This window comes from Furipterus horrens, unplaced genomic scaffold (genome assembly GCF_987537825.1).
Source record: "Furipterus horrens unplaced genomic scaffold, mFurHor1.1.pri manual_scaffold_3, whole genome shotgun sequence".
In the NCBI taxonomy this organism is placed as follows: domain Eukaryota; kingdom Metazoa; phylum Chordata; class Mammalia; order Chiroptera; family Furipteridae; genus Furipterus; species Furipterus horrens.
In genome coordinates, this window is record NW_028327173.1 from 175,241,517 (window position 1) to 175,263,671 (window position 22,155).

Below are 22,155 nucleotides of genomic sequence, written 5' to 3' on the forward strand. Positions count from 1 at the left end.
AATTTATAAAAATGATCCTTAAGTAACCGAACAGGATTTGATGCAGATAAATGAGGCATAGATACAGACCAGGGAAATGTGGCCGGTCCAAGAGTGCCGAGTGTTGGTGCCACTGTGAAAAGATCAGGGGATTAGGAAAGTCACTCCACTTCTAACTCAGTATGTGACCTTATACTCCCTAGGACTGCTACTTCTTCATGAAGACATGATTTTGGATGACCCCCTAAGAACCCTTTCAGGCCTTTCATTCTATGCGTTCAACTCTCTGATTCCTAGTGCACTGGTGATGAGTATTCAGTGCTGTTTTATTGGTGTGAGCGGGAGGAGGGGAATGAAATGCCAAGAATTTTGTGATGGGCTAGTCTAAGAGAGTTGGCACCTGCCAAAGCCAGGAGATCCTCCTGCTATATCCAGCGTTAACCACATACTTCATAAAAATATTATATGATTTAATTCCCCCTCATTTTTCAAAGAATGTGAACACCAGTAACTACTGCCAGGAACGTGGACTTGGGAAGTCTGGCAGACAGGGATTAGAGGGAGTTACTTTTCACTCTATCTTTTGAAGTGAGTACCATATAAGGGCCATATATTTAAAATAATATATATGTATATATGAAAAAGGAAGATGTTAGTGAAGAAAAGGAGAAAAAATATTATACAAGAAAATACAGGGTAATATAGCCTGGAGTAGTATCAATAGGAAGGGTACTCTCATGAGTTCCTTGGTCTGTGCCATATAAAAAGAAAAGAAAACTGGCAAAAATTTTAGGTAAATATCTTGGAGATGCTGAAATTCCAAGGCATGTGGAATCCAAATGTAGATTTTCTACCCTTTCCGAGCTGAAAAATAGAAAAATATGGGGGATTACCCAGTTAAGTTGCCTGGCACCTGGACTGCAGGCCACTTTAAAGCCACTCTTGCTCTGTGATTGCCACGTCATCATGATGGGATTCTTTTGGAAGAAAAGAGAACTGTTTAAAGGTTCTTTGTTTTTTGTTTTTGTTTTAATCCTCATCGGAGGATATTTTTTCATTGCTTTCAGAGAGAGAGGAAGGGGTGGGGAAAGAAAGACATCGATTGGTTGCTTCCTGTACATGCCATGACCAGGAAATTGAACCCACAACCTGGGCATGTGCCCTGACCAGGAATTGAACCCACAACCTTTCAGTCTATGGGACGGCATTCCAACCAGCTGAGCCATACCAGCCAGGGCTGAAGGTTTTTGTTTTAAGAGGTCTGATAAACGTCAGCCTGTTACTGGTCTTATTTCCATACCACTATGTCAAATATTTCCAAAGTGGGAGCAGGAATTTGCAGGTTTGGGGTTCTGTTTCAAAAGCTACTACCCATTTTGAGTTAAAAAAAAAACACACACACAACAACTCTTACTATACCCAAATTAAAATCAAGTTAGACTTCTATCTTACTCCCAGTTTCCCAAGAGGTAGTCTCTGAGTAGCATCATTGGATAGCTGATACACCCAACTTTCTCAGTGGAAAAGGGGTGACAGTGGCAGGCATTAAGAAACTGAGCACACTCTCCTAATCTATCACTAGTATCAGGTGTGAAGCATCTGGAAGAGAACATATACTATATATAAGTCTCCTTTACACACTAGTGCGTTCTGAAAATGTTGCCTGAAATGACCTTTCTTTTAAATGATCTTTTTTGAATCAACTTTTTCCATGGACTAAAACTATAATTTGAGGTATAAATTGCCTTGGTTTTTAAATAAACTTTATTGGCGGGAACTCTTAAAATCGGGTTAAGGACTTCAGTCTGGAGATTCTCTCTCAAAGGTAACCTATAAAGTATTTTAAAATAACAAATATTGAAAGGATTTCATCAAGTGATTTTTATTTTGCCATATTTATAATAGTTCTCTGTTTGGTAAATTGGAATTCTTTAGGTGACTTGCTTAGTTTTGGTTTGCTGTTTTTAACAAGTCACATTTATATGACTTTGGATGGGCAGGGCAGGTGGTAGTTCTAATTCCCACCTCAGGACGAGTTTGTAAATACAGAGTGAAGTCTTCTTGAATACTTTAAGGAGCTAGAGAGAAAGCTTGCTGAGAAGAAATGTTGACGCGAGGGCTTGGCTAGAATCATGCCTGAGTCTGCATCCACTGGGTGCATCAGGAGAGTGCTCAAGGCTGCAGCATGCTTGGGAAGTTGGAGAATTTTGGAGCAGTCATTAGGCCTCAGGGAGATAGGTTGTGAGAAAGGGAATTATTCACATGTGTCCATCATTATCCAAAAAATTATTCCGTGCTTGTGATATTGTTATTAACTCTACTGGGTTTAGCAAGATAATTTTAATATCCCAACCCAGTGTTTATTATTCTAAATATCAGAGCTCACTACAAGTAATAATGACATCTATAGGTAAAAATGTCTACATTTGTATGTCCGTTTACTTTTGGCGATGGAGCTCTAAATTCACCTGGAATCTCAAAGTATTGTTTGCTTCACTTCAAAGTCTGAGAGGTTTTGATTCCCAAGAGTGTCTCAGTTTTGATTCTGAGGCCGGCAATGTGATTGAGACCAGCCAGTCCCTAAATCTGGATTTGAGCTTCAGGTCCTAAGTTCAAGGTAAGCCTTTTTGCATAGCTCACTTCTGTCCAGGAATGAATATGGTCAGTATTCAGAGAAGGTAGATGTCTTGCAAGCAAGTGATGTGTTGCTTGAGGCTTTCTTTTCAATCCTAGGAGATTTTTGAAAAAGAATTTAAAGCTTCGTATGGTCCCATTTCTTTTTCTAATTCTCTGTTGGTGATCTTCCCCCTCTTGCTAGACAGCTGCATAATTCTTGCTTTTAGAGATGTTCTCTTGCTCCTCCTCCCCAGCCACTCCATTTGCATGCAGTCCAGAGAGCAGGGTAATTACGGGGTGCTGGGGAAGCAGTCGCTCAGAGAAAAGCTCTTTAACGCTTGACTGGGATGGCTCAACGCTGGGGTCACACTCGTGGCCACCTTCTCATTCACGTCTGCACATCTGCTTGCATGCTGCCTTCCTTCCTTTTGCAGTTGCATGAACACATTTTTAGAAAGGTCAACACAAGAAAGAAGTGCTTTTTCTTAAAGGACAGAGCAAGTAGATTTCATGTTGACTTCTTGGGTCTTCACACTGAAAAAGAGCCATGAAGTGGCCAAGAAAAAAAAGATATGTCCTATACTTAACCAAGGCCTTTCATTTTTGACTGCCCCTGTAATGGCTTAGGAGCAAGAAGCTTTATACTCTCAGGGTCAAACTCTCAAACTGGCATGCAACAAGCCAAAAGGACCGCAGAAATTCCTTGACTCGGGAGATTGCTTCTGCTGGCACTTCATCATATTGGGTAATTTGTTTTACTTCCAGAGATGTTGGCCCTATGAGACCACTGAGCCACCCTCGATGGTATGGACTGAGAGAAAAGAAGCATTTGATAGGATAGTTCACTTAATTATCCAAACTTTGGGAAAGAAGGATGCAAAGGAACATCTTTCCCCTCTTCCTCTCCCTCTTTAAGCAATCAGTGTAGACTCAGACCCTTAAAATCATCTAGACTGGCAAAGATCTGAATGGACCTTTCGCTGAGCCATTGCAATGCTAGAAGAACCTGCTTAATACCTAGATTTATCTTCAACCTAAAGAACATAGAACCCCAATGCCAAGTCTATTCAGTTGGAACTTTAGTGAAATATCTACCTCAGACAAGCCCGTGATGGTCATGAGGATTCCACTGGGAATCCTGTCTCTAAGCCCATCACAGAGCGGAGTTGGAGTCTTTGGTGCTGGAGATGTTTGCTTTTCCTTAAATTCTGTAGTTCAAACATATGGCTGACTTTAGAATTACACCAACTACAACCCACCTCCCAAATCTAACAACGGGCATGGCCTAGTTTCTTGGCTTGAAGGGAGAGTTGTGTAATTGACCCCACATTTCTCAACATTTCCTCCTTTGTTAGGCTCGACTAATTCAAGGCCATGTGCTGGTAACACAGATATGGCAGGGTCACTAATACAGTTGATGGCAGAATCACTCTAGAAAGTTCTCAGGTAATACCAGGTTGCAGTTCAGAGCACATGCCTTGGAGTTATTCCGACCTAGGTTTGAGTCCCACTGATTACTAAGCTGTATGACTCTGGAGAAATGCCTTAACCTCTCTTGGCCTTGATTTTCTCATATTAAAAGGAAGTAATAATCACCGTCCATGTTTGACTGTGAAAGTCCTCTCTGGGTCTAAGTACAATGCTTTGTTGAAGACACCCTTCCTGTGTCCTATCTTCCTACTCCTATTTGCTCCTGTTACCCTTAAGCTAGCCCTCCTACTCAAAAACTGGTAGTCTTTCACTTCTAGGTGATTTTCTCAAATTTTAAACATAATTTCCACTCATTTGTCTTCTGTCTTTTCTCTTCCAGGAACTCCTTTTTATTATATAATAACATTTCTCTATTGATCCTCTAATTTCCTTAACTTTTTCTCTCCTACTTTTCAGTTTTTTGTTCTACTTCATGGGTGATTTCTGTAACTGTTACCTTCCAAACTCACTATATAATTTTTAATCTCTGCCATGATATTTTCTAATTGCAGGAGTTCTCTCTTACTGTTTGAATGATCCTTTTTGTATTGCATTCTGCTCTTGTTTGATGGGTGAAATTTTTTTTCTAATATTTCTGAAGATATCATAGTTGATTTTTGAAGTCTTTTTCCGCTCCCTTCTTTGTTTGTTGTTTTCCTCTGTTTGTTTTGGACCCTGTCCCTCAAGCAAGAGTTATTTCATTTAAGAGGAAGGCACTAGAACCTTGTGTGTGTGAATTTCAATACAGAGAGATTAGGTAGGGACCAGGCCTGGCTCTTGGTTGGGAACTCACACATATCACCTGCTTTAATTCTTTTTTTCATGGGTTACCCATTTCCCGTAAAGGAACCGTTGACTCCTCCTGGAAGATATAGGCCAGGTTTCCAGGGTTCTAAGGACAGTTATGCGAAAAGTGCTAAGATGAGACTCGCCTGGTTTTATGGAGTGGGGGAGAGAATCTAAGGGCCCCCTTGTACCTGAGACATACTTTCTACCTAGCCTCCTATTTCCAGCCCCTCTCTGCACCTCTGCCTTCAGAAGTACCTGGTCTCCAAGTCCTGAACTTCTTGGGAGTTCTTCAGTGTGAGTCACCTTGCTATGGGCAGACATGCCCATAAGTAGACCTTTCTTTGGCCTACTTAGTTATCCCGCATCCTTCTGTTTCCCAGTTTCCAAGATTTTGTTGATTTCAGTGGTCTGCTGATACCCACTGTCATTTCTGTCATATCTTCCCTGCATCCTTTTCCTTATGGATTCATGTCTTTGCTGTCATTTTAGTGAGTTCCCCAAAAGAACAGAGTAACATATGCATAAATTGGAAGTTCTTTTTACTTTGCTTGTTTATTATCTAACTTGTCACTTGAATATAAATTCCAAGAGGTCAAGAATGTGGTTTTGCTCTCTGCAGTCTTCCCGTTGTCCAAGATACTGCCTAGCATATTGTTAGATGTTGAATAAATATTTGTTGAGTGAATAAATGAACGAATCACACATAGTGTAGGTCTCTTTGTATAATATCTATAGCCTAATAAATAACCATCTTATCTTAATTATTTCAATCTTTGAGGATTAGGTAGTGAAATGCAACTTTATGCTACTGATAGCCATTGATTTTAAATGAGGATAAATCTGTTTCTTAAACTAATATCTCTAATGGGGAGTATCTAAAACATCTTTACCTCCCCTACAAATCCCTCTTCAAGATTTCCTGATAGTTGCACTGTTTACACTGTTGCACAAATATATAGGCCTCAACATTTAGGTCCTGCAATGTATTACTCTGGCGTTAAATGAGGGGTTATCTGTTTTATATTATCACAGATCTATAATTTTACCCCTCTCTGTCAGTAACGTTGATATGAAGACTAGTGAACATTGATATACTATGAATTATGAAGACCAGAAACATTGAGGTTGTAGTCTTAGCTTCAATATCAATTTCATTGAGCAACCTTTGGCAATTGCTGTATCTCTCTAGGTCACTCATTCCTTAACTGGTAAAATGTCAAGGTGGGTGGATTAGATGATTCCTAAGTCATATTTTTAAAGTCCCTTCCAGCTTTAAAGTTCTGGAACTCTGAGATAATTAGGGAGTAAGTAAATGAGGGAAACAAACTGCAGTGTTACACCTTCCAGTCTTCCGAAAATAATATTTTTGGAGGCAGCGCCCAAGAATGTGGCACCATCATTAAAATTCCATCGGGACCAACTTCATTGGGCACCTAAACAACAGCAACATCTATGTACTTCTCAGTAAAACATTGGCATCGCTCTCTGCCAGTTCTCTTGAGGGCTCAATACAGGAATGTAAAGCTCAGTGCCCAACCCACTGAGCACCTGGGGTGAGTCAGTGTTCGTTTCAGGAGGAGCCATTCTTGAAGCACAGCTTTTCATTTAGGGGAACATCAAATGATTATCTTACATTTTTGAAGGAAAAAAAATCTGGTTGTTTCTCTTAAGTCTGCTGCTCCTCCAGCATTTAATCTAAAATGAAAAGATTCTGATTTGGCTTTTTATACAGATGCTTGCTTGATTCTGCCCTCAGAACACCCACACAGGACCAAAACCACCAGCTTCGGGAGCCATCTGGGGAAAGCCCGAATGGAAAAGAGATGCTTTCCATGTGGTTGGGCAGGTGATTGCAGATTCAGTTATAGAGAATCTTCATGCTCCTAGAGCCATGGATTTAAAATCATTGCATGGAATAGCCAACTTGCAAGGGAGCAACATGCATATTTACCATAGAAGCAAGAGAGAATAACTTTTTTTTTTAAACTAATGAATTCTTTTCTAGTATTCTTTTTATTTATTTGTTTGTTTACTTATTTATTTATTCATTTTTAGAGAGAGGGGAAAGGAGAAAGAGAGGGAGAGAAACAGCACTGTGTGGTTGCCTCTCACACGCCACCAACTGGGGACCTGACGTGCAACCTAGTCATGTGCCCTTACTAGGAATCGAACCAGCGACACTTGGTTCACAAGCCGACACTCAATCCACTGAGCCACAGCAGCCAGGGCTGAGAATAACTTTTTTGACTTTCATATGTTTCCCCTGATACTGTCATCCTAACATGGAGGGCCAGAATTCAGAGAGGCATCTTGGTCCTGCTGCATTACCACTTCCTCAAAAGTTCTTATTAGTCCTTGAAATACTGTGACAAATTAATTGTGAAATTGAAATCACCTAACATTTTTACTTCCTTCAACAGTTCTTCACCTTCATGAAAAGTGTTACTTAGAATATTAACACTGCCTTATGGCTCCCAGCTGCTGTGTGCTTCTAAATGATACAAAGTGATGGCTTAATAAATGACAGGAGGTACTGTTTGCATCTGCGCAGTCCTGTCTTTTATCACAGTAGTCCCTCTCTATATTGCGGTTCACTTATCGCGGCCTCACTGTATCGCGGGACTTTTAAAAATATTGTATTTAATTATTTATCGTGGATTTTTCGCTATATCATGGGATTTTGCGGTACTGTGTACATATGTTGTTAAAGTTACATAGGTTTAAGAGTGTAGAATATGTTTAAGAACATAAGTAGTGTTTATAAAAGTGGAAAAGGTTAATAAGGGAGTGGGAAAGGTTAATAAGGGACTGGAAACGGTTTATAAGTGTGTTTATAAAGCCTTAAAATACATATAAATACTAAAATAAATGTAAGGTCCCTACTTCGCGGATTTTCACCTATCATGGGGTGGGGGGTGCATCTAGAATGTAATACCCGCGATAAGTGAAGGAATACTGTATACTCTTTTTGGCATCTGTAGCCCTAGTGACTAACACAATGCCCTGTGCATAGAGATGATCATTGTTGAATGAGGGAATGAATAAGGAGGTTAGCCTGAACTCTTTCTCTAGGAAGGTAACAGCTTACATTTTTTCATTTCAAAAGTATCTTTCATACATCATCTTAGTGGGCCTTCATCATTCTTGCTAGTGCCCAGCATATGCCCAGCAAAGGGCAATGCTTAGAAAAATTGGATGGCTGGCTGGCTGGATGGATGGATGGCACAGGCAGCATGTGACCGACAGCAACCCTGGGAGGTAGGAAAAAGAGGTACTACCATTATTTTACCTGTTTTCCAGACAAGTACACTGAGACCCTGAGGAGCCAATGGACTTGCTCAGTATTTTGGATATTGAGAGTTCAGTGTCAGGGCTGAAAGTCTAGGCCCAGAGTCCTTTCTGCCTCAAAACGGCATGTGATGTTGGGCTTAAGAACCCAGGCCTGAAAGTCAGAGAACCTTAGACTTTGAAACAGGCTCTCTCTTGCCCCTTCCTAGCTGTCTGATCTTTGACAGGCCCCTTACTCTGCACCTCAGCCTCTTATCTGTGAAATGTGTGTAGGGGGGCGGGGAGGGGCGGTAGAATAATGAGAGTCCCTACCTCAGAAGGCGTTAGATGAGAATTACCTGGAGCGATATGCATCCGTACTTGGCCAATAGTAGCTGGGAATGTTGTGCCTAGTCTCACATGGCCTCTTCTTTAGAGGACAAAAGACCAGGAAGGGTGGTCTTTAAGGATGGGTCTTTGGGGCTACATCTGGGGAAACAACAGTATAGTATCCCCAGTTCAAAAAGGAAACAAAATAAGGAGACAGAGCATTCAGTTACACATTCATGAGAGCCTAAAATGTGCAGGAGAAATGAGAGCACTGGGCTGAGCCAGGAAGGGGGAGGAATGATCTAATTTAGTGCCTTCCCTCTTCCAGAATCTAGCCTGTGGTGAGCAGCTGGCAGCTCCTTCACCCTGACACCCTGGCTGGCTGTTCTATTGGTGTTACAAGGCAGACTCTTAAAAAATATGGAGAAATAAATAATGTGGGGAAATATCTTGTCCAAATGAGAACAGCACTGCATAAAAATGCTAATAAATAACATCACAGAAGATTGGCTCTGGGAGGGGCTGAGAGATCATCCACTGGGCTATAATGGCTTTTTTAACATTGTGCCCTCAGCTTTTAGAGCTTGGTACGTGATGGGCACTCAGAAATGAATGAATGAATGAATGGATTTAATCTATTCCAACTCCTTGCTTTCCATGTGAAGAACCCAATGTCACCCACCCACACAATAGATTCTTAACTTAAATTTCTGATTATAAGGGAGGTACTTACAGTCTTCAGTAAGGACTTTGGGCTGTCAGTGTTGCTTACCAATGTCAAGACAAAGAGAAGTTCTCATTAGATGTTTCTGAACACTGAAATTTCATAGAAAAGAAGGTGATTTGCACACCTTCACCCTTCAGAAAATAGAAATGCAATGTGAGCACTTAAAATGGGGGAGGGGAGAGACCAAGTTGAGTCTGAATCAAAGGAAGATTATTCTGGTGGGGGGGTGGAGGAGAGTTGGTCAGTATAGATAAGGATTCTGATAGAGCGCAGAAGGCACTGACTTTGGTGTGACGGATCATGGTGGAAAGCTCATCTCTTATAAATCTGGGAAACACTAATAGGTAAGCAGAGATATTTTTTGTACCACACATAATATGCTGAAAATGCTCCATGAATGTCCTTAGATTGGCTAGGACTTTGAGTTGATTTTTCCATTAGCAATGTTGGTTTATATTGGGTTATTCTTACTCTGACTGCTAATGACTAATATTTCTATGGCACTATAGTGTGCAAAACATTTTCACATACATGAAGTACTCTGATATTTTCCCAAATCCCATGCTGTAGGCTTTGATATCTACTAATGGGGGAAATTGAGGCACTGAAAGGTTATATGACTTCCAACCCAAATTCCAAATTCTTCTCACTTCAATAGACTGCTTTTGTTGTGGGCGATGCCTTCCCCAACATCAAGAGAACAAGTGTCCAGCCAGCAAGTCAGAGCTGGATGTGTAGCTGGTGCTCTTAATCTTGAATGTGCACACAAATTTCCTGGGATCTTAAAATGTAGATCCTGACTCAGTAGATCTGGTATGAGGCCTGAGAGTCCATCCTTTCTAACAAGCCCTGAGATGATGACAATACTGCTGGTCCATGGATCTAGAGCACAAGTTTTTGCTGTTTGTAAATCAGTTATGCTCTCACCAACTGAGTTTCCAGACTAAGAGAAAATGTACTCAGAGCTTTCTGAAGCCGATTCATGGTGAGAGGGGGCCTGGGCTAACCGCTGACTCACTCTTCCTACTTTGCAAGAGTGGTTGGCTGCAGCAAGAGGTTAGACACCGTTGCCCTAAAGACCAAATATTTGTCTAGGCAGTCTTTAGAAATTTACGCCTAGGTATTGTGTAGGGTGGAATTCTGGGACAAAAAAAAATACCATTTATTTTCACCAGGAGGGCAGGGCAAGAGTGATAAAATCCTGGACTGCACAGTCTGAGCAGAATTCTGCATGTGAACCCAAAGCAAATGAGATATGGGTGGGAAAAGCAATTTTGATGTTGTCTGTTAAAAGCCACTTGAAAAGTGAACAAGATGCCTCTAATCTTTGGGGGCATGCTATTCAGACCAGGAAGCAGCAGCAGCCGATCTGGGGAAGTTTGAGACGTCCAGGACATGGGACAGAGTTTGGAGGAACACCGAGGCAAGAAGACAGTCTAAGACGGTGGTTCTCAGCACTGGCTAGCCATTAAAACCACTCAGGGACAGCTAAAATTACAGATGCTCAACCCCACTACAGGGATTTCCAATTACTTGGTCAAAGATGAGGCCTGAGCATCAGGATGTTTTAAAGGCTCCAAGGAGGTTAAACGTCCAGCCAAAGTTGAGTACCACTAGCCTAAAATAAAAATACGGCAGATGTGACAAAATGTCACAAGAATGGGAGGTGGAATGAAGAGTTTGTATCTATCTATCTATCTGGTCGATTCCCATTATTTGCAATAGTTATGTTCTCTACAGTTACTTCGAACACTAAATTTGAAAATACTGAATCATTGTTCCTAGGGGGGAAATAGAGGATTAGGTTCCTGCAAGACTCAACATTTTTAGCGACTGATTAATACATAACTTTGTTTTATGTGTGTTTCTGTTTAAAGACATTTTATATATAGATATATGATATAGTTGGATTCATTAACATTGAACTCAGAGCCAACAGCACTATAACTCATGCATGAACAAAGCAATCTAACACATCCATTTACTCTGTAAAGCACATCACAACCTCCTTGCACTTAGTAACATTAGCCAGCACCTCAGCACGATGCCATTTTTTTAAAAGAAAATTTAAATTTATTTTTTGAGCGAGGGGAAGGGATGGAGAAAGAGAGGGAGAGAAATATAGATTTTAGAGAGATCATCGATCAACTGGGGACTGAACCTGTAATCTAGGCATGTGCCCTGACTGGGAATTGAACCGACGCTTTGAGGGATGATACCCAACCAACTGAGCCACACTGGTCAGGGCAGCACTATGTGATTTTAAACAGCAAAATCACCAAAAATACACCAAAGTTAGACGTGTGGGGCACTAAAAAGACCTCAAAAAGGACATTTGTATATAGCATGAGAGCTAAAATAAGAAGGCAGGCCAGAATCTGTTCAGCCTCAGTGAGGAACCATGTACATCAGGGACTCAAATTATTTGCCACTCTGAGTATGTCCATGAATGACCGTGAAAATGCTGCAAGTATTGATTTTGAGGTTACAAATACATTTTTGCAAAGAGATGAATTTGCAAATACAGATTCTGTGAATAACGAGGATCAAGGGTATATAAGACATGTTGCAAAGGAGCACACACTCTATAATTTGTATGACAGGTGAAGGAGGGTCCAGAAGTGGACAAGGAGCCAAACGGTGCTGACCTGTGGATCTGATCTGGCCTTGTGAGCTCAGCCCAGCCCTCCTGATAGGCCAACAGCCTTTTCTCTTTGCTGCTGGAATCCGAAGGCTCCTGATAGCCCTGCCACCTCATATCCAATAAGAAATTCATGCTGTCTGAGCCTGTTCTTAAACTAGACCAGTCCTGGGGGCTGAATTATGCCAGGAACCTCATGCCTGCAGTGTCTCTGGAAGTCTTTTATTCCAGGACTGATTTATAATACCCAAGTAGATGAGTTGAGAGCAATTACGTAAATGCTGTTTCTCTGGGGTAGAGAAGAACGGTATGGTTTAAATGAAAAATGTGGTGCCAAGTCAAACATTCAAATCGTTATGTGTAATTACAGACCATAGTAAATCAATTTTACAAACACAGACCAATCTCACGGTGTTCCAACACCCACGGGGTCAGGTTGTGACAGTTTAGAATTTGAGAAGAGACTGAAGTTGAAGGGAAAGCCAGTTTGCGAAGTCTCTATAGCTTGTCTTGAATCACATGGTAGTTCAATAAAATATAATTAAGAAGCCAGGAGACCCTAAACCATCCAGTTTCTCTTAATTAACAACAACAACAACGAAAAGTCTCCTAATTAACGATGTAAGCTCAAGTTATGGTTTTTTGAATGGTCATTAATGGGTATTGTTACAGTTGACATTTAGATCGAAAGCTTTAATGAAAACAAGAATCAATTCGCTAATCAGTAAATTGGACTGCTAGCCACAGTGCTGAGAATCTCCAGCGCTCATTCTTCTATCAAGGAACTAAGTTAAGAATTAGTCAGGACTATATAATGCATTTCCAATTAGCTATAACTTTCCCTTAACACTAGAAAGAAGAGAAGAAATGAATGTTGCTTGACCGAGGCAAAGGTTCAGTGTCTCATGCTCAGAGAAATCCTGGCACGAGTCATTGTATTTGGCTGGTACTAAGTTGAGACCCTGATGGCTGTAGGATTCATGCATCTTCTGATGATGCCGGTCCTTGCCTACTCTGTGCCATTACATTTAAGAGCCCCTTTGCCCTCTTATCTGGGAATCTTTAAGTTCCAGCATCTGTGAAGACTGCCTGGATTTCAGCTCAAGAAGGGAGTTAGGAGGCAAGGTTTTAAAATATTCTTTGTTAGCCCCTTTCAAGTGATTGACCCACTTCTCTGGACATAAGCTGCTAGTGGTATCTAGATGTCAAAGGATACGCTGATGATTTGTTCAGTGGCTCTAGCTGTGGTCTTGAGACGGATGCTCTGAGGGGGCCTTGGTTGCTCGGCCATGAAACCCTGGCTGTTTGCAGTTCCATACTTGGATTGCTTTGCTGGTATTCATACTCAGTGAGCAGCCTGGGTGTTGGTAAACACAGGGTGGGCATTGCATTTTGTAAACCTAAGAAGCACTTCCTGGACAGGCATGTGAGCTGAGGTCACAAGTTACAATTTGAGAATTATCTTTTTAGAAAGGGGTAGGAGGGAACTTTTGTCCTCAAACACCGAGCTTTCTGAATATCTCCACCATCTCTCTTCCTTAAACAGTGACTGCAGCATTTTTACAGATAAGTTGGAAAAAGACAAAGGAAATAAACAGTTAAATCCACTCCTGGCCACTTGCTTGACTCAATTGTTTTCTGACTTGGTGTCATCAACAAAATGATTCCAATTCTGTAGCTTTGTCTAAGGTGATTTCTGGATACCTGTTCACTCTCTATGTGGGTAGAAATTCCATGGACAAACCTAAGGGTTAAGTACATACAGATATAACTCTACAGGTGAAAAGAAACATAATGCAGGAAAGTAGTTTACCCAATACACAGGAACTTCAGAAATGGCTGGGTTGATCCCACAGTTTCTTGGATTGGCTTAAACATCTGCTTCAGTGGTGTCAGATTACTTCCGTAGTTGATGTCATTGGTTTTGATAGAATGGAATGAGAGGATTTGGGCAGTTTCCTTTTAGGGTTGCTTGTTTTGAAGTTAAATTTGTGAGTAAAATTCTGCTGTTTTCTATAAAATGTATATATATTGGCTTCTTGTCTAACTTATTTCATAAATAATGACATTAAACAGCAGTTATCTAAAGTAGGTTTTCTACAGGATGACACCCAGTTTTGCCATTATAGAAACTGACAAGAGAGGACAAATGAAATGTATCAAAGATTAATGCAGCTATAAAAGTCTGCCAGAAACATTCTAATTTGCTTCTTAAAAGCCCAAATGTTTCCGTGATAATGTGAAGGCAGAAGCATACATCTTGGCTCTGCCCAAAGGCTGAGCCGTCTGTGAAGTAATAAGAGCTGACACCAATGACAAGGACTCAGGTTATTGGAAAAGCCTCTCAGGTACTTTCCCCGGCACCAGAAGGCTTTCACTTCAATACTCTATGGAGATGAGATTTAACGGGGAAAGCTGTGTTCATTTGTCAGCCTTGTTGTGATGTTCTTTGCGGCTTTCTTCTCTTCCAGAGTCTCCATTTATTTTGCTTTGTTGCACAAGCAAGTGTACACTTTCCCTTCCCAGAGTGTGTGGCTTCCTCTTGGGCTTGTCGGGAACACCCCGTCCACCGACCACATCTTGGCGTTGTAGCATGTTCTCTCTTCTTCCCCCAGAATGAGGTGGAGTCTGAAGCTGTGTGGGGGAAGTCATCTTCTGGTGTCCAGATGTGAGCACTGATTTTCCAAACCTCTGGACAAGAAGCAGAGAGCAAGCATGCAGAGTTGAGGCATATAACCTTCCAGATTTGCTCTTAATCTATTCCCTGAAGCAGTGAAGGCAGAGCATGTTAATTTTAACCTTAGTAATTAATACTCTTCCTCCCCCCACCCCCTTACACAAATCTGTACTTGACCATAAATGTGACTGGTGTTATTTTGTCTTTTATTGCATGATATCACTGATCAAGTACTCTGGTTTTGTTTTTGTTTGTTTTGTTTTTTTGTTTTTTTTTCATGTATTCTTGCACTCCTATTAATCTTTTCTTCCCCAAAGATTCCTACCACAGGGCCTCAGATTACTGATTATGGTACCACAAAAGCAACTAAAGAAGAGGAATCGGGGCCTAATGCCATTTCACCACTGAGCTTGCTAAAATGTCAGTTTTTTTTTAAAGCAAATGCCTGGAATATTCATACAAATGGTGTTAGCAGAACTCTACTCTTTGAACATGGAAAGCCTTTAGTAGCAGTTCCTTGATGCTCTGAAATTGGTGTTCTCTGAAGAATTCTTGGGATGGAACCTGAAAGGTGCTTGATGAGCAGGCCTGAACATAAGGGCATGAGCAGAAACACTCCCTCAATAACTGTGAACCAATAGCTGCTGTTTTGCATTCGGTGATGTGTTGAGCTTTTTCTACGTTAAACTGGACAAGTATCAAGCCATATCCTGCAGCAAAACTTAAGAAGCAAAACTTAAGAAGTATATGTTGTGAGCCTTTAGATTGCTGTATTCAGCAAAGGTTGTACTGGTACTTCTGAATTTCTTTAGAGAGTTGGTCTAGAAAATATTGTTAAAATGTACCATTAGCAGCATACATGTAGAATATTCCCTGTGTTTTTTTCTTAGTATGTTGACACACACAGCATATATCACCAGAGTAGAGAACTGGCCAGGACCTTTTAATTGAGGAAAGAAATTCTAAGGTAATATTTTAAAATCATATACAAATGCTACGTTCTAAAATCTCTAAATTAGAATTTCTTATTAAAAAAATATTTTATTTACTTATTTTTTAAGAGAGGGAAGAGAGGAAGAAAGAGAGGAAAGCATAGACATGTGAGAGATACATCAATCAGTTGCCTGTCTCATGCCTCCAACTAGGGACCTGACTTGCAACCCAGGCATGTGCCCTGACTGGGAATCAAACCGGTGACCTTTTGGTTCACAGGTCAGCACTTAATCCACTGAGCCTCACCAGCCAGGGCTCTAAATTAGAATTTCTTTTTGAAAAGTTTAGTTGTGCTAGCAATCAGATTGAGTTCTATCACCTGAGCACCTAGAATTTGAAATATTAACAAAGCACAAGTTTTTTTTTTTTTTTTTTTTAATAAGGACAGCTTGTCAAGTTAGAAATTGGGAGACTAGCTTAGGAAGAAAAAGATTAAAATTTCAAATTATGTCTATATGGCTGAGTTTATAAGGTCCTGATGAGGGTTCAGAACCCAGGCTTGGGTTGGGAAGACAGGTTATTTGGTTTCATTAAAAGGGGATGACATTAGAAGTATGGGAATACTTAATGTCCGTATTTGTTAAAAAACAGTCAGCTCAGCAGTCTAGATTCTAGACTCTAGAACAAAATGCTAAGTCTGGAAATAGATGGAACTGCACAATGGTGGCAATGAGAAGTAATGGTTGACTGAACTTGAGGAAATAGAATAACCATGAAAGGCTACAGAGAACTTTAAGCCTGCGATTGTACTTTGAATCTGCTGATTAAAAATGACAAAAAGAAGTATACATTAAGCAACATTAAATTTATATTTTATTAATTCTGATAGTCTTTACATACATGCAAAAACCATTGATAGCACAATATTTTATCTACTAACAAGGCAGGGGGCCTTTTCCAACCCAGGGACCCACAGCTCACAACCTGGGAATTACTGAATTATATTGTCTTTCAGGGGGCTTCCACCTCTAAAATGTTATGAATCTATGCTGATAACAATAATTTTTAAAGCATATGTTGCATTCAATGTATGGATTTAAAGAGAGCAGAAAAATATGTAATGTGTCTTTAAAAGATCTCCATTAAAGTTTGTTAGGATAGAGTTTGGTGTAAGAGTTAAGTATCAGTTGTCTGGGCTATTTGCTTATGGGGATCACTTCCCTCCTTGACAGTGAGGTATAATACTTACCCTGACGGTGAACCAAGGAGATAGTTGGGCCACTTTCCCAAGCCTTTTTATTTCCACAGACCCTTTTATTTGTCATCTTAGAAGGCAGAAAAAAAGTAGCTATACCTAATTTTCTTAAAAGAGCAGTAAATATCCTGAAAAGCTGTTCCCTAAATTTTATTTTACTAATTACAAATTGAGGCAGAAGTCAAAGTTGGTTAAAGAAAATGGGAAGTAGATTTCCAGGCTTTCAAGAAAATACTTAAAAGAACAGAACCCAGAGCCAGGTAGTGGATTTTCCCCTAAAAATACGTTGAAAGGAGTTACATTAAAGATGCTTGAAGATGAAAGAGAAATCATAAGGTTTGATGGGGTCAGAGAAGTTGCCTGGCCCTGACACCATGACAGACTTTACTGCCAGGTTATAAGACCCTCTGCACTTGCATTGCACATTGTTTTTAGCTGCCTTTTCATATTCAAGTTAAACTTACTCATTGGTTATTGTTTATTTTTGGTTCACTTGAATTTATTAGTGTCCCCAAAATTACAGTGTTCTACTGACATATATACATGTACATGCATATGTGTACATACATGTATACATGCCTGGAATTTCTTGTAGAGATTTCTAAATATGTAAGCAATATTGATTCTATACTATACCCAATATTAAGTTTTTGCTTCAGTTTTTCCAGAGCGAAAGAGGCACGATTTTGTTTCCCTGAGTAATTTTTAGTGTGGTTTTCAATCTGATGAATCCACCCTAAAACACACTGGCCCTTCATTGTCACCTTTATAAAGTCACAGATGCAATGTGAATTTAGGGCCTTGGTTCTACTGCAACTTGCCAATTACTAGTCTACACTGAGGTTTTTTTTTTCAAGGTGTACTTAGTTCTGCATTGTTTATCTATGACTTTGAAGTGGCTTAAATCTGAATGAAGCACTGCAAGCGAGAACATTCCAAAGGTCTACCTCTAGCTGGAGTCACTCTGGGGCAGCTACCGTGGAGCCGAAAAGCTGCGCAGAAGTGTCTCTTCACTCTCTCTCCTCCCTTCTCATAGGAAAAAGAGTTTGTTTATTTTTGCCTGAATATAAATTCACCCTCTGTTATCACCACTTCAGATGAGTTCTTTTGGTTAAAAAAATGTGGCGCAGCGGGGCAACCATCAAGCCTGTGCTGCTGGCCACCTCTGTAATTCCACCACCGTGGGACCTACTTTCCTGCACTCTTCTGCCATGGCATTTAGTGTTCCCTCTGCCACTTTGTGCCAAACAGAGTACGCCAGCACACACAGTAATCTTGGAATTGGCTTTGAGGTTACTGTTACCTCTAGCTGAAGATCTGTCTTCACCCCAAGGTTGCCAGCCCCCTGCTTCAGTCTCCTTTCCACTGGTAGACAGGCCTGGATTGCCTCGGGGCCTTGGTTCTCTTTAAAGAAATCGCACATTTGCCCCAGCATGATGCTTTGATTTAGGTGTAGGGTCCAGCCTGGCTCTAACTCCGTGGCCCTCTCTGAAGATCACAAGTTTAGTGTGAGACAGTTTGCTTGATTGCTATGGCAGGTTGATCCTAAGGGGGCATTTCTGAGTTTGGTGCCGGCTCTGAGGATCTTTATGATTTAGACAGGAAGGGGGACCTTTAGTAGAAAGTCACTGGGGAAAGGCCCTGGCACCTGAGGTATAATTGATCTTCTATTAGAGGCAGAGGCCAAGTTCATACCATACGTCCTGTGACTTCCATCATGCTCAGAAATATATGAGGAAATGGGTGTAGATTTTAATGAATGAATCCCTATAAGTCCTGTTAAGTTAGGTAAACATTTAGTCCCATTCTTAGAAGCCAGTGGATTCCTTGGATATTCACAGCTTCCTGTAGGGTGCCTATCAGTGATAAGGACCTTAAGAAAACTTTACCTGGAAAGAAGCAAATTGGCTCCATCCAATAATGGAATTCAGTTACTACTTACATGTGGTGTTGTTCTTAGCATCCTAGGATCTTAGCAGTGTTAACACCCATAGCTATAGATTCAGTTATCACTTCGAACCAGGCCAGGTACTAAGGGTTCCTCCAGCTCCCAGCTGCGTCTCTGTCTTTGGCAAGGCCCGTTTCTATGGTTTCGAGCTCACTCCAATGCTGGCTGAGAAGAGGAGCCCCCATGTCCACTTAGGGCACACCTGGCTGGCACCATTCAGAGCATTCACCAGGTATTCTGAAATGGCTGCAGAGGTAGTAGAAAGCAGACGTGTAAGCTGAAATGTACCAGCACTCAGGTAGCCCCCCAAAAGCCTACCCAAGTTTATATAAGTACATAGACAAGCATGAAATGGATTTTCTCGATGTCTGGCTTTTCTTCCTATTGGCTTCTCTCTTTATTTTTGCTGCTGCTTCCTTTTTATTTATTGATTTCTTTTCCTGCTTCCCCCCCACCCCTTTTTCTCTTGCTAATTCTGATCCAACCAAGTAGCAATGCATTTTCCAGAGAGCCTTTTAAAATAATTTCTTCCCTAGTTTATTTAGTGGAAATACACGCTCTTTCAGCCTGTGAGGGTCCAAAATTTTTTTAATGTTCCCTTCACATATATTTAAGTTAGATGATAATGCCTTGCCTTTGATAGACTCTACTCAAATCAGAAAATTTTCAGATTACCAATATTAAACTTGGCAGCCCCTTTTCCCCTCCCCCCTTTCTTTGTTAATAAAGAAGTCTCCAACTCTTCTGCTCATGCCCCTTTCATACACAGGGCTGCCCTCTGGCCACACGAAGCCAAATGGAAATGTTGACAATGGAGTTGTGGGCCCGTTGCTCTCAGGGCCTGGTTAATGTCAGCTGGTCACTACTGCCCCAAACACACATTTTGAAAACACCCAGCCTTTTTTTGGCTCTGGTGTTCCATCTTTTTAAGTGGGGGCAAGGTCATCTGTTGCCCAGGTCTGCGTGTGGGTATTGCCCCACCAGAGATGCAGTTTAACAAAAAGCAGAACTTCCTTCATGGGGATGTCGGTTTGCTTCCAATGAAACACAGAAAGATTCACACCAGCAAAGAAGGGCTAGTCCGGACTTGGGTGAGCAAACCTCATTGGAGGGGATAGAGCCTGAGATGGGACTTAATGGTTTCCCTGAAAAATGTTTAAAAACGCATGTGGCTTAATTCCATGTTAGTACTACGGCAGTCAAAATAAACTGGACCTGTCAGGAACCAGCGCTGAGAGAATGTTACGAACAGACTTCTTTTGTAAAGTTGTCACTTTACACACCCAGAAAAACCAACCAAGGGTAACGCCGGCTTCCCAGCGTTGATTTTGGTTAAATCCCTCCCTTGAATGACCTCAATTTAATTTGGCTAGTTATGTGAGTTCTGTTGCTTTTTCCTAGTTTTCTGGAAAAGAAATTAAAAGAGGGGGCCGCGCAGATGTTGCCCACTGTGCGGAAGGGCTGAACATGCTGCTGAAAACCATTCCCAGCTCACCGCGAGCACCCCGCTGGCTTCTGAATGAAAGCCTTGTTACCTGGAAGTGTTTTCAATATAAAGTTTGGCATTAACCTGTGGAGCCACAGGGAAGGAAGAATCGACCCTTTCACACACAGCTGCCAGTGTTCCATTCCCTGAGATTCGTGTTAGAATTGGGGTGCTCGCTGAGCCTGCATCCCCTTCAGAGGTGATAGTCCCCCTGATTCCTGGTTGGAAGGACTAGTCCACCTTCTACTAGTTCAGCCCAGCAGAGATCCCTGCTGGTCAGGAAGTCCACCCTAACGACATGGGTAATATCGGTTATTGTGTGTTTAAAAAATGGTCCAGCACGTTTTTTGTTTTTTTTTTCTCTTGGCAGATGGCCACTTTGCCAGGTTGTCAAGTCTCTCCTGATTTATGGGGGCCTGCTACTACCTAGGAATCCTGATTTCTAGCATTAGGACTAAAACCAGATCCCAACCACAAAGGCTAAGGTCCCATATGTGGGTGCTATAGGTGTCACCTCCTTGGGGAAACCCAACTTTCATGAGGTCCAGACAGGATCTTTCTAATCCACCCCAAAGGGAAGGACCAGGCCAGGCCTGTAGTCACCCTCTGTGACCACGGATGGAGTTGTGAGACAGCTAGTGGCATCTCTCAGGGGTATTGTGGGTTCTTCTGTGGCCCAGGCTAAAGGGGGGGGAATAACCTATTTCATTTTATTTTTTTTTTCCAGTTCTCTCAGGCCAGGCACACCACAGCCCTTTGAAACGATCTGTGTCCCTTACCCCACCCATGAATGTGCCAAACCAGCCTCTAGGACATGGATGGATGTCTCATGAGGACTTGCGAGCTAGAGGACCCCAGTGCCTCCCATCCGATCATGCCCCCCTGTCTCCACAAAGCAGTGTAGCCTCTTCAGGAAGTGGTGGGAGTGAACACTTAGAAGATCAGACCACTGCTCGTAACACATTCCAAGAAGAAGGTAGTGGTATGAAAGGTGAGTGTCTGGATGAGAAACCACTGGGAACAGAGTTCCTCCCTGTGTTTGGAGGCAGAAGGGTAAAAAGAGAGGGAGTCAGCAAGAGCAAAGGAGCCCACCCCCCACTCCCCAGGCCTATGCACCGGACCCATCCATTGTGGAGCTCCAGGGTTGATCGTGGAGGAAAGGGCTTGGATTCCCCTTCCAGGGCCTCTTGCCAAAACCTGGGAAGCAAGAACCAGAGCAAGGGAGGTCAGCGCCCTGTTTAATTACTTTATTTTTTTAATGCAATGACTTGCAGACAGTCAAATGAGTCACAGCCCACGCTGACAGGATCTACTGTTTGCACGTACGTTCCTCAGCCTGCCCTATTTGTAAAGATGCTGAGCTGCTCCAGCCTTCTAGCTCATTGGCCATGTGTTGCCATGGCCAGGGAACCATCCATAATTTAGCAAAACAAACCACAGGATCTTTTTTTAAAACCTTTCTTAATGCAGAACTGTAGTAGTGCTTCCTCTCTCTCTCTCCCTTTTCCTTTGATATCCAAAGAAAGCTTTCAACCCTTCTCTCTGCATCTGTTGAAGGGATATGAAAATACCAGTGGAATATCTGACAGTGTTTTAAGCCTGATAACAGGTTTGCATACAGATGATAAAGGCTTTTTGTGCCGCGTAAATAAATGTTCCTACATTGCCCTGTACATCTACCCTGTCCTAAAGATATTACTCATCAGGAGATAGAGATTTCCAAAGTACTCATGATAGATTCAAAGAGGATTCATGTGTTCTGTATTTTTAGATGCCAATTATTCAAGGGCTGGGAAGTCCGTAGGGAAAGATGCTCGTCAGAGACACACTAATAACAATTGGAGCTGGAGGAACAATACTAGTCATGTTTCTGGGGCTCTGGTTGCTCAGGGGAAGCTCTGACAGCGTCTCTGTGCTGGCATTCATAGTCCCGAGCTTCTGCTCTCTCTGATCTTTCCCCTGAAAAGGGTCAGTGGTTGCAGAGGAGGCTCTGTCCCGAGTCCCCTCCCTGTCACGGAAGCCTGGCCCAGAAAGATT

General features: G+C 41.6%; 1 protein-coding gene across 2 annotated transcripts in view; it reads left to right on the forward strand.

Annotated features, from left to right (window-relative positions):
* Positions 1 to 22,155, forward strand: part of SAMD4A (sterile alpha motif domain containing 4A) — a 204,027-nt gene that overhangs the window by 135,582 nt on the left and 46,290 nt on the right. The window contains exon 5 of one of the 2 annotated variants that reach the window (XM_090270905.1): positions 20,846 to 21,109. The exons of the other annotated variant lie outside the window; for it this stretch is intronic. Coding sequence (XP_090127031.1) covers positions 20,846 to 21,109 — 264 coding nt within the window. The remainder of the gene's footprint in view (positions 1 to 20,845; positions 21,110 to 22,155) is intronic. 2 annotated transcript variants of the gene reach the window in all.